Genomic DNA, 13,714 nt, shown 5'->3' with positions numbered 1-13,714 from the left:
AAGCTAGCAGCTTCCCTCTGCACGATGAGGTCCTGGGGGGAGAGCAGGCACTTTGCACAAAGCTATGGTAGTACAAGCATGACTGTGATGGACTGGCTGTGTCTGCATGCCCCAGATTGTAGATTACTTCTAAACATGACTGAAGTCAGCTTAGGTGCCCGACACTACCCTGCTCTCAACAGGGGCCAAAAGAGCTGTCTTGAGAAGAGCTGTCTGAGAACATCCAATACTCCTACAGGAACAGGCTAAGTGCAGAGTAACAACAGAACGACAACACATCATCAAGAAAACCACACCTTTTGTGGTGCTGGAAACAAATGAGTGGGTAGCTGAAACCCAGAGAGACTCTTCATCAGAAGTAACCTAGCCTGAACCTCCCAGAGGAGGCAGAAGCTGTGCTTTGCCCTTGCCAGGAGTTGTTTGGGGTCCATTCACCACTGCAGCAAACCCAAGGGAAGTCCCAGCTAGGCACCTGTGTTTTGGGCTGTTTCCTCCATCTGTGGGTGCGGGGCAATGGCAGTACCCTGCAAACCAAGGTGGTTGCACTGACCTTGCAGCCTGCAGGCTGTTTCAGTCTCATGCATGCTTTGCAATAAATAAACCATCTGGAATCTGCCCCTGCAATGTCATGATGACAGCAAAACACATGTGTAGCAGTCAGCGTGAGCATCCCTTCCCGGCACTGTACATCAGGCTGCATGCTTCCTGAGCACATCCCGGGCTACTGCCTCTCTGCCAGGAGCCAGCTGCTCACATGTGCACCCCACGAAGCTGCTGGTGACAGCATATGCTCTCGATCACTCCTGATGGGAGTCTCACATAGTTCCTTATTCTTCATCCCAGGCACAAGGTATGCTCATGGGAGATGCCATGGCGTGCAGCACTACAGAGCTGGGGATCTTTCCAGATGCCCTGGAATTGGTGCAGCGACTGTGCCACCTTGTGCCAGCAACATTTACAAATGCCTTCTAATCTGCCTCTCAGATTTTAATCCCACGGTGCTCTCACTCTGATTTTTCTCTTACAAGGCCAACCAGGGCTCCGTGTCTCCTCTTCAGCATGGTCCTTTACTTCCTCCCAGTAAAGAGGGTCCATCCGAGGGTGCACCCTGACCAGCGGTGATGGAAGCTCCTAGCCTGCGGGCTCTGTGCTGCAGATCATTCAGTCCAGCTCTCATTTCCACTCTGCCTGTTGCAAATCAGGAAGTTCCAGTGACTCCAGCCAATGCTGGTGTAAATGAGAGACACACAATACAGCAATCTGGCTGTCCTAATGAAAACGAGGACATTTTACAACTGAACCATGTTAGGAGCTATTTGGATTTTTTTCAAATATGTGTTTTTATTCAGCCAGATGCAACATGGCCTATATGGGAAAAAGAGGTGCAGGACTTCACAAAAAACAGCCCGATCCTGACTCTGTACCCTGAAGCTCACTGGTTTAGAAAAGGATGCAAGGCTCACAGAGAGCGGACAACTGAGCAGAAGCTTCAGTGTGATGATGCTCCAAGCTGCCAAGTGCGTAAGCAGGAGAGAGCCAGAAACAGGTGATTTTCCTCTTGCACCTGCTGAGGAAGGGGCACATGTTAAGAGGAAACCCCAGGGTGAATCAAGGGTTGAAGACTTTGACCTAGGGCTGAACACTTTTCTGACAGATTCAAAGAGCTTAATCTCCTTAAACTCACAAGAAAACATACTAGTGTAATATGGGTATAGTAAGCAGGTACCTACACAGAAGCTGTGGCATACTATACAGTTCTGTTGTCTGACAGAGAAAAGTAGGAAAATTACTAGAGGCTACAAGCCGAGGCCAAATGACTTCTACCTAGAAGCTGTGCTCACATCTTCACCCTTGAAGGCAATTAACTGCTGGGACATACCTTCACGGGATATGGCAGGTTGGTCACTGCTTCCACTCAAGGGCAATTGGACTTTGGTGAAACCTGAGGGCCTGTGCTCAACAGACACATGAATTCTAAAGTCCCTTGTGGCCTACAGGCTGCCAGAGGCAGTCTAAAGGCATTAAACTATGAATCCTCTTTGGGTTTACATTTTACAAATCCAGGAATGCTGTATGACATTGTCATGCTTATGCAAGCTGCATCTATCCCAAACGTCCTGGAGAGCTGTGCATGGGAGCTCGGACTGGCCAGAGGGCAGCTGCTGTGCTGGAGAGATAAGAGATGGGAGATGTTTCAGCAAGCAAAAGCTGTGAGATGCATGGGCAACTGCCAGGAGCAGAAATCAGCTCACGAGTACACACGTCTGTCTCCACTCTATATCAGACACCCAGAAGGTGGATTTGAATTCTCTCATGTAAAATGCTTCTGTTTAAAGTTTGGCCCTCCTGGGCCACCTCAAAGCTGGTGAATCCAATGGCAAGACCCACTCAGCGAGAAAAAAGTCAAAGACAAATCTTACAAAGATACATGTAGGCAAGGCACGAACACAAGTCAGGGTTTACTCCCACTATAATCTTGCTCTGCTGGGAGATCCTGGGTCTCACTGCTGATGAAGAAGGACCTCAGCAGGGCCCTGCACCCTCCGCATGACAGACCGCAATTGTTTGTGCCACATTAAGAGGGTTTTCAGATGAAAGTCATGGAGGACCTTTATTTCCTTTTTTTTTTTCTTCTTTTTTAAAGCAAAACAAGATACCTCACACCTTCCCTCTTCTCTCACAGGCTTTTCACTGCACCACACAAGGACCCAAGAGCACCAAGGCAATGCTGCTGGCACGCAACAACAAAGGGAAGGACTGGGAGGGCATATGGGAAGAGCTGAAGGGGCAGCCATGCATTACACCTTTCTCTTGCCTTTCTCATTCCCCAAGGTCCTGGCAAAGGAGCAGGAGAGGGGAAAACAGCAGAGGTGTGCTCAGAACAAAGAAACATATCAAGACAAGGAAACCCAATCAAAATAATACAGCCTCCAAGGCTCAAGCATTGCACAACAGGAGGATTGTAAGTAAGCTGGACTCTAAAAGGCAGAGATGACACCGGAACAGGGTGAAAGCAAGAATACAGGAGGGCAGTGAGTGAAAACCAATCCATCTACAGGAGGAAGAGAAAAGGAGGGAGGGGAAAGGAGGAGAAAGAAGGTTATATTTTCTGGATTTGGGGTTTGGAGACTTGACTCTGATTATTTCTTTTTTCTTTTTTTTTTTTTTTCATAAAGGATCTCACACCTGATATTCCTCGTTCCATCCATCTTGGTTCACCAAGGGCAATGAAGAAATTCTCCTGCCTTTCGTATTCCTCCTCATCTACTATCTTAACCCTTACGGTCTTCCTGTAGGGACAACAAGAAAGACAACCGTGTACAGCAGGTCAGCTGGCCGGAGGTGAGGTGGCAGCAGCAGCGGCGGTGGCGGCAGCAGTGCGGGCTCCTGGCACGCAGCCCCTTCCCCAACAGAGCGGTGCACATCGGCCTGCCTCTTGGACACGGGGCATCCATCACAGCTGCTCCTTAGGGAGCGGGAGGGTGTTAGAAGGAGAGGAAGCTCAAGAGGAGGTGAGGAGGGAGGGAAGGAAAGGGGGAGGAGGGCCTTGCTGATGGTTAGTGGAAGGCGACTTCTGCAGCGCATTTGTTTTCAGTGTCAGATGGTAATGGAAAGGGTATCGGCTGCCCGGAAATCACCAAGGACCACCCTGAGGTACCCACTGCATTTTAGCTGTAAGATCAATTGCTTCTACTACCCTCAAAATTAATAATAAATCTGTAGGGATTCTGGGCTGGAAGCCTGAAGAGGACAGAGAGAGATGGGCATTCACAGACACATTCCCCAGTGGGGTGAAGTGGGATTCTGCCAGCAGGCTACAACTCTGTCAACTGCAAAGGAGGCTGATAGTTCTAATTTCCATTTTTAAAATGGCACATCTTACTGCTTTTTCTCCTTGATAGCATCTGCCTTTTCCCCCTGACCTGTCCCGTGGGTGAAGACACAGCTTTCCCAGGGAGCAGACAGCATTGCTGGGACCTCACAGGGGACACAATGGCACTAAAATGCCTCTGAGGCTCAAACAGAAATACCCTGGGCACTGGAGTGGGGCTGGCCCCTTCTCTCCTGGCTCCCTCCAGCACCCCTGCAATGTACACAGCTACTGTGAGCCCTCAGGCAAACCAAAGTGGGGCATCAGCTCTTTCTGCCCTCCCAGAGCTGCTCCATAGAAGCTGGGCCGAGGACTGCATAGCCTTTGCAAAGTCCTTCTCAGAAGTTATAGGAGCTGCTTCTCTACCAGGCCTTGATTCCTGTCTTTTTCCAACATGTGTCTGACCAGGACATGCCGTAGGACCAGGGCTGGGTGATGATCTCCTGAGATGCTGGGTATGTTTCTAGCCAGCATCTTCCCACTGACACTATAAAATTTGCTTGGACCCTGCAGTGGGGATAGCAGAAGGTCCATCTTAAGCTACCACAGAAATATAGACAAGCAGGACTGCTTTCCCACCTTCTCTCTCTGCACCCCTGGCCACTTTGCCTCTCCTACTCCCAGCATCACTCCCCATGCCACCCCACGGGTACCATGTGACACGGTGTGCGCGCACAGCAGTGTTTAGGGCAGAGCGGTTGGAGACAGAGAGGCATTAGAGGAAGAGGAGGAGAAGAGGAAGGAGATGGAAAAGAAGAGGAAAGAACGTTAATGTTAGTCTGCAGGGCCAGTACTACACCTTTTTGTAAACTCATATCCACCATGCGGGGACTCATCAGCTCAATGAAGAAATTCTTGGTTTTTTCATACTCCTCATCATCAATTACCTTGATGTGAACTGTTTTGCTGTGGATGGAAAAATAGTAAGGGTCATAAAGAGGAGAAGGGAACAGAGAAGCAAAAGTGAAGGAAGGAGACGAATGGGTGCTTTAGAGAGTCAAAGTTTTCTCACCCACTGAGCGAGCTCAACATGGCCCTTGAGAAAGACTAAAGCCCCACTCCTGCAAGTGATACTGGCCAATTTTCTGTTTAACCCAAATGCACGATGGCAGGCCACACTGTGCAAAGCGGTCAGACAAAAATACTGCTGATTCCCCAGCAGACCAGCGAGGGGCTCAGGAGCCACCAGCAATGAGGTCTGATGGCCAGCAGGGAAGCAGGTTTCCCTCACCCTGCTACCCAACACACACACACACACACACGCACACACACGTGCGAAAGCAGATGCACAAGCACACACACCATGTGGGCACCATGCTGCTGCCTCCCTGCCAGCAGCACCCGCTGACCACACAGACTGGGAAGGACCCTGCAATCTGCAGCTCTGATATCATTCATGTCAGAGGGAATCCTAGGTGATGAGGGCTCATCAGCATCATCAACCTGCTCTGAGAGTTGCTGGCTGCTGGAGCAGCTGGGCAACACATCCTACATCTCTCCTTTTCCAAACTTCTTACAAGTTCTTGAAGCATTTTGCAGAAGAGCTCACTGTGCCGTGGTTTCCTCTCATGGCAAATACATGCCTTATGCAGAGGTCACCATCCCCTGGCTTTCACACACAAACAGAACAAGGGAAATGAGTTGAAGCTGCTGCCAACCTGCTGCCTCCTTCCTGCTAGGGTTGCACTGACTGTCATGGGATGGAAGTGACCCCTGTGCTCCCTTCACTTTCCTGGTGGCTGCAAGGCTTCATGCAATCTCTTCCCTCACTTGTGACAGGAGGGATTGATGCTTTTATTCTGGGCTGATCTCACACCCGCTTAAATGCAACACTGTTTGCACGTGCATTGATGAGCTGGTATGATTACATGCTGGTATAAGTGCAACTGCTCTAAACAGGCATGCGCTTGCCACCTTGGGGCTCCTGGACTTCCAGTCAGACTCAACCCCAATCCGGAGCTGCATTTTTCACACAAAAAGCCAGTTCCGTGCAAAAAAACATTTCCCCAAAACATCTGTCCCTGATAGCCACCAGGCCAGCTGCCCCTCCTGCCAGTGAATAACCTCCTGCTTCCCACAGCTCTGTACCCACGCATAGCCATGCGACTATGACCTTCCCTTGATCCCTGACCATCCTCAGCATTCAGATCATGCTGTGCACAACCAGTCTTGGCTGGGGCTTGAAAAGAGGTGAAAAGCAGGACTGGCAATCACAGAGTCTGGAAAAATAGCCCCAAGCCTCAAATACCTATGCCCTTCATCCAGTAACTCTTGGCACTTCAGAGAATGAGCAGTCCAGCCTTGTATCCTGAGGATGCTGGAATCCCCATCCTGGGGATGCTGCCACTGCCAGAAACCCCCTGAAAATCACCGTTTCACAATGGAGAATAGGAGAGTTAATTAATTGTCATCACTGTAGCTTGCATGCCTACTGATACCGTTAATGACCAGAAAATTATCCAGTCATCCTACAATTTGATCCTCAAGTCATAACTGCTCCTGCAGTCTGACTGTGGAAATCCCATTCCCTGTGCTGGCTCTTGTTTTGCTCTTAGTCCCAAACCCTGTCTTTCAACTGATGGCATACGGGATAGAGGGAAGAGTTTGAACAAGCTCTGTTAGATTCATCAGTGCAGGAATATGCAAGAAAACTTGCCTCTCGTTTTTCTTTCTAAGCTAAATCAGCTTTATTTTTACCAGTGCTTGCTCTAACCATACCCTGCACTAATGCTAGCAAGGCTCCTTTCCCTGCTCTAGACCCTTTCAGTCTTCACTAATCCAGCCTGAAGGATGTAGGATTTTACATAATACATCTCCAGTGTAAATGTTGGTGCTCTGCTAAGACTTCACTGGGATGATTTTGTTGCATTTTCATTTGAGAGGTTAACTGAGTTTGGCTTTTGAACCAGATGTTGCCTGGTGATACTTTGCAAAGCTTGTTCAATTTGCTGAGTTAAACCTGCAGCTGATGCACAGCTCTGATCTTTTCCTTGCTCATATACTACAAAACAAAAGGTGGGATTTTCGAAAGCAGCCTGTGCTTCCTGAACATGGGTTACTTTTTAAAATCCTATTTGTGATTACCATTGCTTATGTTTTTTTCCATTCTAGGAGCTCCAAATCACTCAGTATCATTTGTCTGCAAAAATTTGGAAAATAACCCCACAGACCCTGTTTCCCAGGAGCCACCTTCTGTATCATGACAGAGCTATTCTCAGACTTCATGCAACGAATATCACGCATGCACACCATTTGAGTTTGCTTTCATACAGCAACTGCCCTTTTTTTGCCTCTTCCTTCTTTCCCTGTGGCTCTCCCATCTCCATGAGTGGTGTGTACACGTACCAGAGGGGAGAAGAAATGCTTGTTTAATGAGGACGGGTGCCCGGCCAATGATCTCCCCAGCCATGTGCTCTGTGTATGGAAAGCCCGTCACCTGTGCAATGAGTACTCAAAGATGTGAAGGAATAACGACTCTCTGCACACGCATTTTGTTAAACACAGAGCGCTCTGTATGGCCTTCTAAGTAGTTCCACAGCAGTGAGATTTGCGTCATCTTTTTTAATGCTAAGAAACAAAAAGAATAGTCAAGACAGAGAAAGAAAACACAGTGGGGATCCATAGAGGGCCACACGGCAAGATGCTGGCTTTGCGAAAGTGAGTCCCCTTGGGTCAGGAAACCAAGAGAGCAAAACACTCTGCCCTCCTAGACCACCTCAGACCTGTGGTAAACTCAAACATTACCACACATCCAAGCCTCAGGCAACTTTTCACAAAAGGATGCCTGAACTTGGTGACCAATGCAGTAAACCCCTAGTTTCCTCCTTCTCTATGAGCAGTAGGGAGAAAAGTATCTTTTACCTGGCTCTAAAACAACAATTGAGGGACAGAACTTCCATAGACCAGAGCTGCAGATGCCTTACACCCCTTGCCCAATCTGACTGAATCCCAAAAGAACATGTGCCAAACCACCTCGGCTTTGCTGCGGGGCTGTGAGTGCTCAGCAGGTCCACTGCAGCAGCAAAGCTTTGGGGACCTAAAGGTGTGAGGACCCAGGAGCCCAGAGGTGTGGGCTGCATGGCAGTGGGAACCTGTGGTCGGGTGGTGCTGGATGGAGGGCTCCAGCCAAACCACAGCCACTGCCCACTCTTGCTCCAGAGCCAGTGCAATGCTAGACCTCCCTGTTGCAAGGAGAAAAGGAGTGCCCTTGTCCCAGCTGTCCCCACAGAATGGTCAGTGCTGATGGAGGGTGACTGCAGTGGCCCATCAGGCCACCCCTCACAGCACGCTGTGGATGGTGGGGGCTGCCCTTTTCCAGGCATCCTAGCCACTGCAAGGTTCTCACTCCTCTCCAGGGCTATGAAAGCAACCATAACTACAGCTGTGTCCTGAGCTGTCATAAATCGTCTGGAGGCCAAAACACAGATTGCTCCCGCGCAATCTCATCTCTCACCTGCAGCCACACTGAGAGCTACCTCCTCAGAAGGCATGGAGAGTGGAGGAGATGGATGGGGACAAGGGCTGGAATGTAACACTGCCCTGGGAAGACATCACGTTAATGTGAGAGATGTGACAGGAGGACACCAAGAGGCAGAGAGCGTGCGGAGCAGGCGGCTTGGGAACATTTTGCTGCAAGAACATCCTGACAGTTTCTTGAAATTAATGGAGGCAGAGGCAGACATGAGAGGGGCTGGAGGCACAGCAGCCCTGACAAGCATGCTCACTGCAATGGAAAGTGAGAGATCTGAAGCCCACCTTGCTCAGCCGAGGAGCTTTAATTCCCCAGCCTCTGGTTGCTCTGCATGAGGAAAGGACGACACTTCCTAGCTTTCCCTTTTCTCTCTTGAGCTTGATCACGGCCAAGACATAACTCAGCTTGAAAGCAGAGAACAACAGGAACCATCCAAAAGCCTCTTCTGGCAGCAAAAAGCCACTCTGCAATCCACAAAACCCCATCACCAAGCCACAGCACACTCCAATCTCAACCCCTGCATGGGTACATCGGTGGGAAGACTTCTTTAATCCAGGCCTCAGTGGTGTTTTCAGCAGACTGAGCAATGCTTTCTGTTTGGGCTATGACACAACAGGGTAAGCCAAGAGTCAGGGTTCCCAGGGAACACATGGCCATACAGAAGTCGTGATAGCTGCTTTTTCACTCCTTTTTCTCCGGGCTCGTTGCTGAGCTGCCCCAGATAATGTCAGTCAGGACTCTCCTTTCAACATGCACTTAATGAAAACCAGTGGGTTTAAAACTTAGGGATGGGAAAGCTCCTCTAGGGAGCAACATTAAGTAGGAGATTTCCCTGAGCAAGCAACAGAAGATGAAATGAATAGACATCAATCTTCTCCTAAAGGACTTGGTGCACATGATGTTGCTAAATTCCCCATCTGGGAAGTACAGAGGATAATCTGTAAAATCATTTTATTTGACAACACGTCCACTTCCAACGCTTAAGACAACAACTGGATGGTTATTTGATTAATGTGCTAGAAAATATAGAGTATCTATCTGTGTGGAAACTCTCATTTGCAGGAATTATTGCTGAGGATGTTAAGAGGATGTCTCTGCGTGACTTTGGAATGTGAAATAAGGCTCAACATTAAAAACAGTGTAAGTCAAGAGATGTCACATAGTGTACAACACTGAAACAGGGCTGTGCAAGGGCAGGATTTATAGTCCCTGGTGGGATGCTGTTAGCCAGCATGGAAAACAGCCAGGACAGCAAGGTAATCACCCCTGGGACAGTGAGAAGTACCAGGAGACCTTTAGTAACTCATTAATGTGAATCATTAGTGCATACACTTTGTGTCAAGCCACAGTGTTCTTGACACATCTTGATATATTCAAATCCACATCTGATTTGCTGTAGGTGCAGGCCTTTGTGGCATGAAGTTCAAAGCAGATCGTACCAGCCTGACCATTACCCAGAGCTCTGCACTGGGCTGGGGTTTCAACATGAAACTACAGATAGGACCTATTTGCTCTGCCAGAAGATCTCATTGAGAAGTCCTACTGCAGAAATGCTGACTAGGTAATATGCCAGCATTTGAGGGGCTTAAATAAGTCTATGCACAGAGGGGAGCTGCCTTTTCCCATCTCACAGAGGAGATTTCCCTGAGAGGAGATATTTAACAGAGCAATGTGACAGTGCTGGCCTGCAAGGTAAAGAAGCCAGCAAGAGAAGACCTGATATGATGGGCATGGTCACATGGAGTTGTGCATCAAGTAACCTAGAGTGGGACAACGTGAGCCATTTTGAAGCAAAGGATTATGCTATCACATAGCTCAAAAAATGGAGGCATTTGAGGAAGACAATCATTAGATCCCAAAGCAGATTCGTTAAACACCATATAAAAGAGATGCTGAGTGATCTCAGCTTCAACAGAAAATCATGGTAATTTAAGAACCTACCCAGTGTATGACAAGACAGGTTGCACATTTAGCTGAAGTTCATGCCCATGAAAGAAGATTTTTTGGCTCCCACAGAGTGGAACGGGTTATGAAGCGTCCAGCTGAAACCAATGGTGATGGTCACAGTTTGTTCTACATGCAGGTTAGAACTGAAGATACCTCTAAGGTCAGAGCAGACATTAGTACCAATTCCCTAAGCAGATGTCAACAGGAAAGACAAACTATCAGGATAGCGTTTCGAACAGATCACGGGTGTGCAAGTTGCTGATGTATGAGTTACAGAAGAACTGGTACTAACACAGAAACTGGAGACAAGCCATTGCAGGCCAGTTTCCAGGAACTGGCTGTGTCATTCATGAGGACCTTGGAAGAACAGCTATGCAAGAGCCATCTCACTTTGTGAAGCAAGCACAATGGGGAAGAGCCCCAACAGCTTCACTACCAGACCAGTCAGCTGTAAAGTATCACAGACTGAAGCCCACACCAGAAACTGGATTTTTTCTCCTTTGTTTTCAAGTCAGCCTATGGGATAGTCAGTTGATAACTAGTAATCATCCTATCATTAAAATAGGGTTCTTGGCAGTGATAATGACTATACAACCTATGTATTTATCCAGGCAAGCCTGAAGCCATCCAAGCAAGTCGTTGATACTTCTGTGCTTCAGTTTCTATATCCATGCAGTAGCTGTGATCCTTATTTCTCACATGGATTTGGTAGGGTGCAGTCCCTACATGCTTTGAACTCCTAGTGTGGAAGTTGTTACATTGATGAAGCCATGAGAACAGTGAGAAAAGAGAGCTTGGTGTGGTGGTGGTGGAAGCATCACTTATTCATGTATCAACTTATTCTGCTTCATCTGTTGTGGTTCCCATTTAAGGGAACTGTGCAGTTCTCTAGAGCACCTCCTCTTCTTTGCTAAAGTTCTGTTATGCTATTAGGGAGCCAAAAGACCTCAGAAAATAGGGCTCAGAGCAACTGTTAGCACTCAGCTATCACTCTGCCTCTAGGCAGAGTCAGTCCCACCAAGCTATTTCTGGATGGTAGGTGTTTGCCCACCTGGTTTTTGAAAACTTAACAGTAGAGATGATTTTATGGACAATCTTTCCCCATATTTCAACTCCTTACCCCTAGAAAGTCCTTCATAATGTCCATCCAGACTGACAAGGTATAACTTGCTTGGGAGGGGGAAGAAGCCTTTGGCGCTGGCTCCTGACTCACATAGCAAGGTGGGCTCCCTATATCCCTGCTTGTCCCACCTTACACTGGCAGGGGCTGGGACCTGCCAAGGTGTCTTAGAGTCCTTCTGCAAGCTCCTATCCCTGCCAAGTGAGCAGCACATGGGGGACCTCTGCTCCATTCCTGTGAGAGCCAGGACCAGAGACATCCATCTCTGCTGCAGCAGATCACAGGGAGGGAGAAAGGTCCACTGAAGAAGACACCATGCAAGAAGTGGCTGTACCGTGAGGTGGAGACAAGGGCCCCAGTCCAAAACTGTGTGTGCCCTTCCATGCTCACCTCCCCAGCCCTGCATGGGACTCTGTCTAGGACCATAGAAGCTCAATGGCTGTGCTTGGCTGACTGTTGGCAGTGCAATTTGTTCACGTCACACCAGGTCTTTGTAAGGAATAAAGGAGAAATATTGACAAGAAAGGCACTTTCCCTTTGTGTACTCCCCATGTAATCTTGGCTAATTAGTAAATTGGCTCATGTTTCAATTAGAACTATTGAAAATGCTTTTGTAGCTGACATATGATGATTAAAGGGACATAGCCAAGACTAAAGCCATATTTTTTAAGTCTTTACTTGCATTAGAAAACTTTAAATTGTTACCAATAAAAGATTTACAGTAATAGCAGGTAAAAAATTAATCCAAATAAAAAAGATATAAAAATGCTAAATATAAATTATTATTATATATTACATAGATTATATTATATGTAACATACATAATTATATATTATATAATTATATATCATATAATTATATAATATATTATTATATATTATATATTATATATTAAAAATGCTATAAAATATCCACCCTGGATGGCAAAACTAAAAGGGTCATTTTGCGATTGTGGTCATCTTCACTTTCCAATTTGGCTTTTTTCTTGCACAGCGGATCAGCCCTGACTTCCCACTGCCACCCAACCCTGCAAAGAAACATGAAATGATTCCTAACTCACATGAGTGTTTCACATCTCCTTTGTACTGGTGCAAGTAACTGTACCAGCAGTGAGAAATCAGAGCTGCTAAGTTGCAGGCAGGTGAGCCCAGCCAAAACCAGGACACACTGTTATGCATTGCAAACAACAACAACAACAAGTACCTGTTATGTTATTCAAGGCAACTCAAAAGATGTGGTATAACCACGTGTCAGCCTCGGGCATCGGCACTGGAGCTAGTAAATGGCAAATGTCTCACACTCAACTCAGAAGCTGTGGAAAGCTGGAAAAGGCATGGCAAAGAAGACCAAAGAACATTCCAGGAGCTTCCTTAATGCAGTCAGCCCTGCCAGACAAGCAGATTTCCAAAGCAGTCTGTATTTCACTTTGTTCAAAGATGATTAAATGTTCTAATATGCAGGGTTCTTCAAGGAAAGATGCCACAAATTGGCTTTAAGAATTTTTGCAAAGAGGGGAAAAACACAGTTTGTTAAACCCCCTTTCTCTGAGCTGCTGAACAGCTCAGCTGAGAAATTTAAGTTGAGCTTATGTATAAGCTATGTACAAGAGTAGTAGCGCAGCTCCACAGGTTTTTTGCTTTATTAAATTTAATAAAGCTACATTTTTTTTTCCTGTTAAATATTTTCAGGTTCCATTGTAATCTTTAAGTTCCTCTTAAAAAAAATATTATTTTTATATAAAAATTTATATATATATATATTTTTATATATATATATATTTTTATTATACTATGTGCATTACCTTCCAGGCTATTGGCTCCAAATACTGAAGCTGTGTGTACAGATACAAGCAGGCCCTTGCCTAACCTGCTGCAGGTCAGTTTTTTCTTGCCAACTTTGTGAGACTTGATGCTTTAGGGCCAGGAGAGAGCAGACAAAAGTCTCAGCAGCCTGTGGAGCTATTTGTTGAGGTCAGTACAATAAGCACTTGTCTTTTGTGCAAATAATAATTCAACTTGGCAGCCCATGAAACCAGACAGTCCTGTTGGGTATCAGCCTGGTGTAGGTGCAAAGCAGTGCCAGCGCCCTGGACATGGACCTTTCTCTCCTCCCTACCTTGGGCAGGTTCCCAGGGGAACAGCTTCCCCGAGAGCGTGCTGCGCCCTTTTTCCCTCAGAAAGGAATTTAAGAAAAGAGCAAAGCCTCAGCCACAACGCCACTGTGGTAACAGTACAGAAATGCAGAAAAAACAGAGTGGAGAAAGAAGGAAGGGAATTCATTCCTTACTAAAGGTCTTTGAATTTTA

At 46.9% G+C, this 13,714-nt stretch overlaps 1 protein-coding gene across 6 annotated transcripts in view; it reads right to left on the bottom strand.

The window, feature by feature from the left end:
* The window catches only part of SLC8A3 (solute carrier family 8 member A3), a gene marked incomplete at both ends in the record, with an annotated part of 88,071 nt that overhangs the window by 17,484 nt on the left and 56,873 nt on the right, over positions 1–13,714 (bottom strand). For 3 of the 6 annotated variants that reach the window (XM_080619203.1, XM_080619201.1, XM_080619205.1), the window contains one exon: positions 4,671–4,777. In XM_080619203.1, the coding sequence (XP_080475329.1) occupies positions 4,671–4,777 (107 nt within the window). Of the gene's footprint in view, positions 1–3,186; positions 3,291–4,670; positions 4,778–13,714 lie in introns of all 6 variants that reach the window. The other 3 variants (XM_080619204.1, XM_080619202.1, XM_080619206.1) reach the window with 1 other exon arrangement.

Source organism: Psittacula echo (genome assembly GCF_963264785.1).
Source record: "Psittacula echo genome assembly, chromosome: 5".
In the NCBI taxonomy this organism is placed as follows: domain Eukaryota; kingdom Metazoa; phylum Chordata; class Aves; order Psittaciformes; family Psittacidae; genus Psittacula; species Psittacula echo.
The sequence above is the reverse complement of the archived record's forward strand: the minus strand, read 5'-3'. Positions and strand labels throughout refer to the sequence as shown.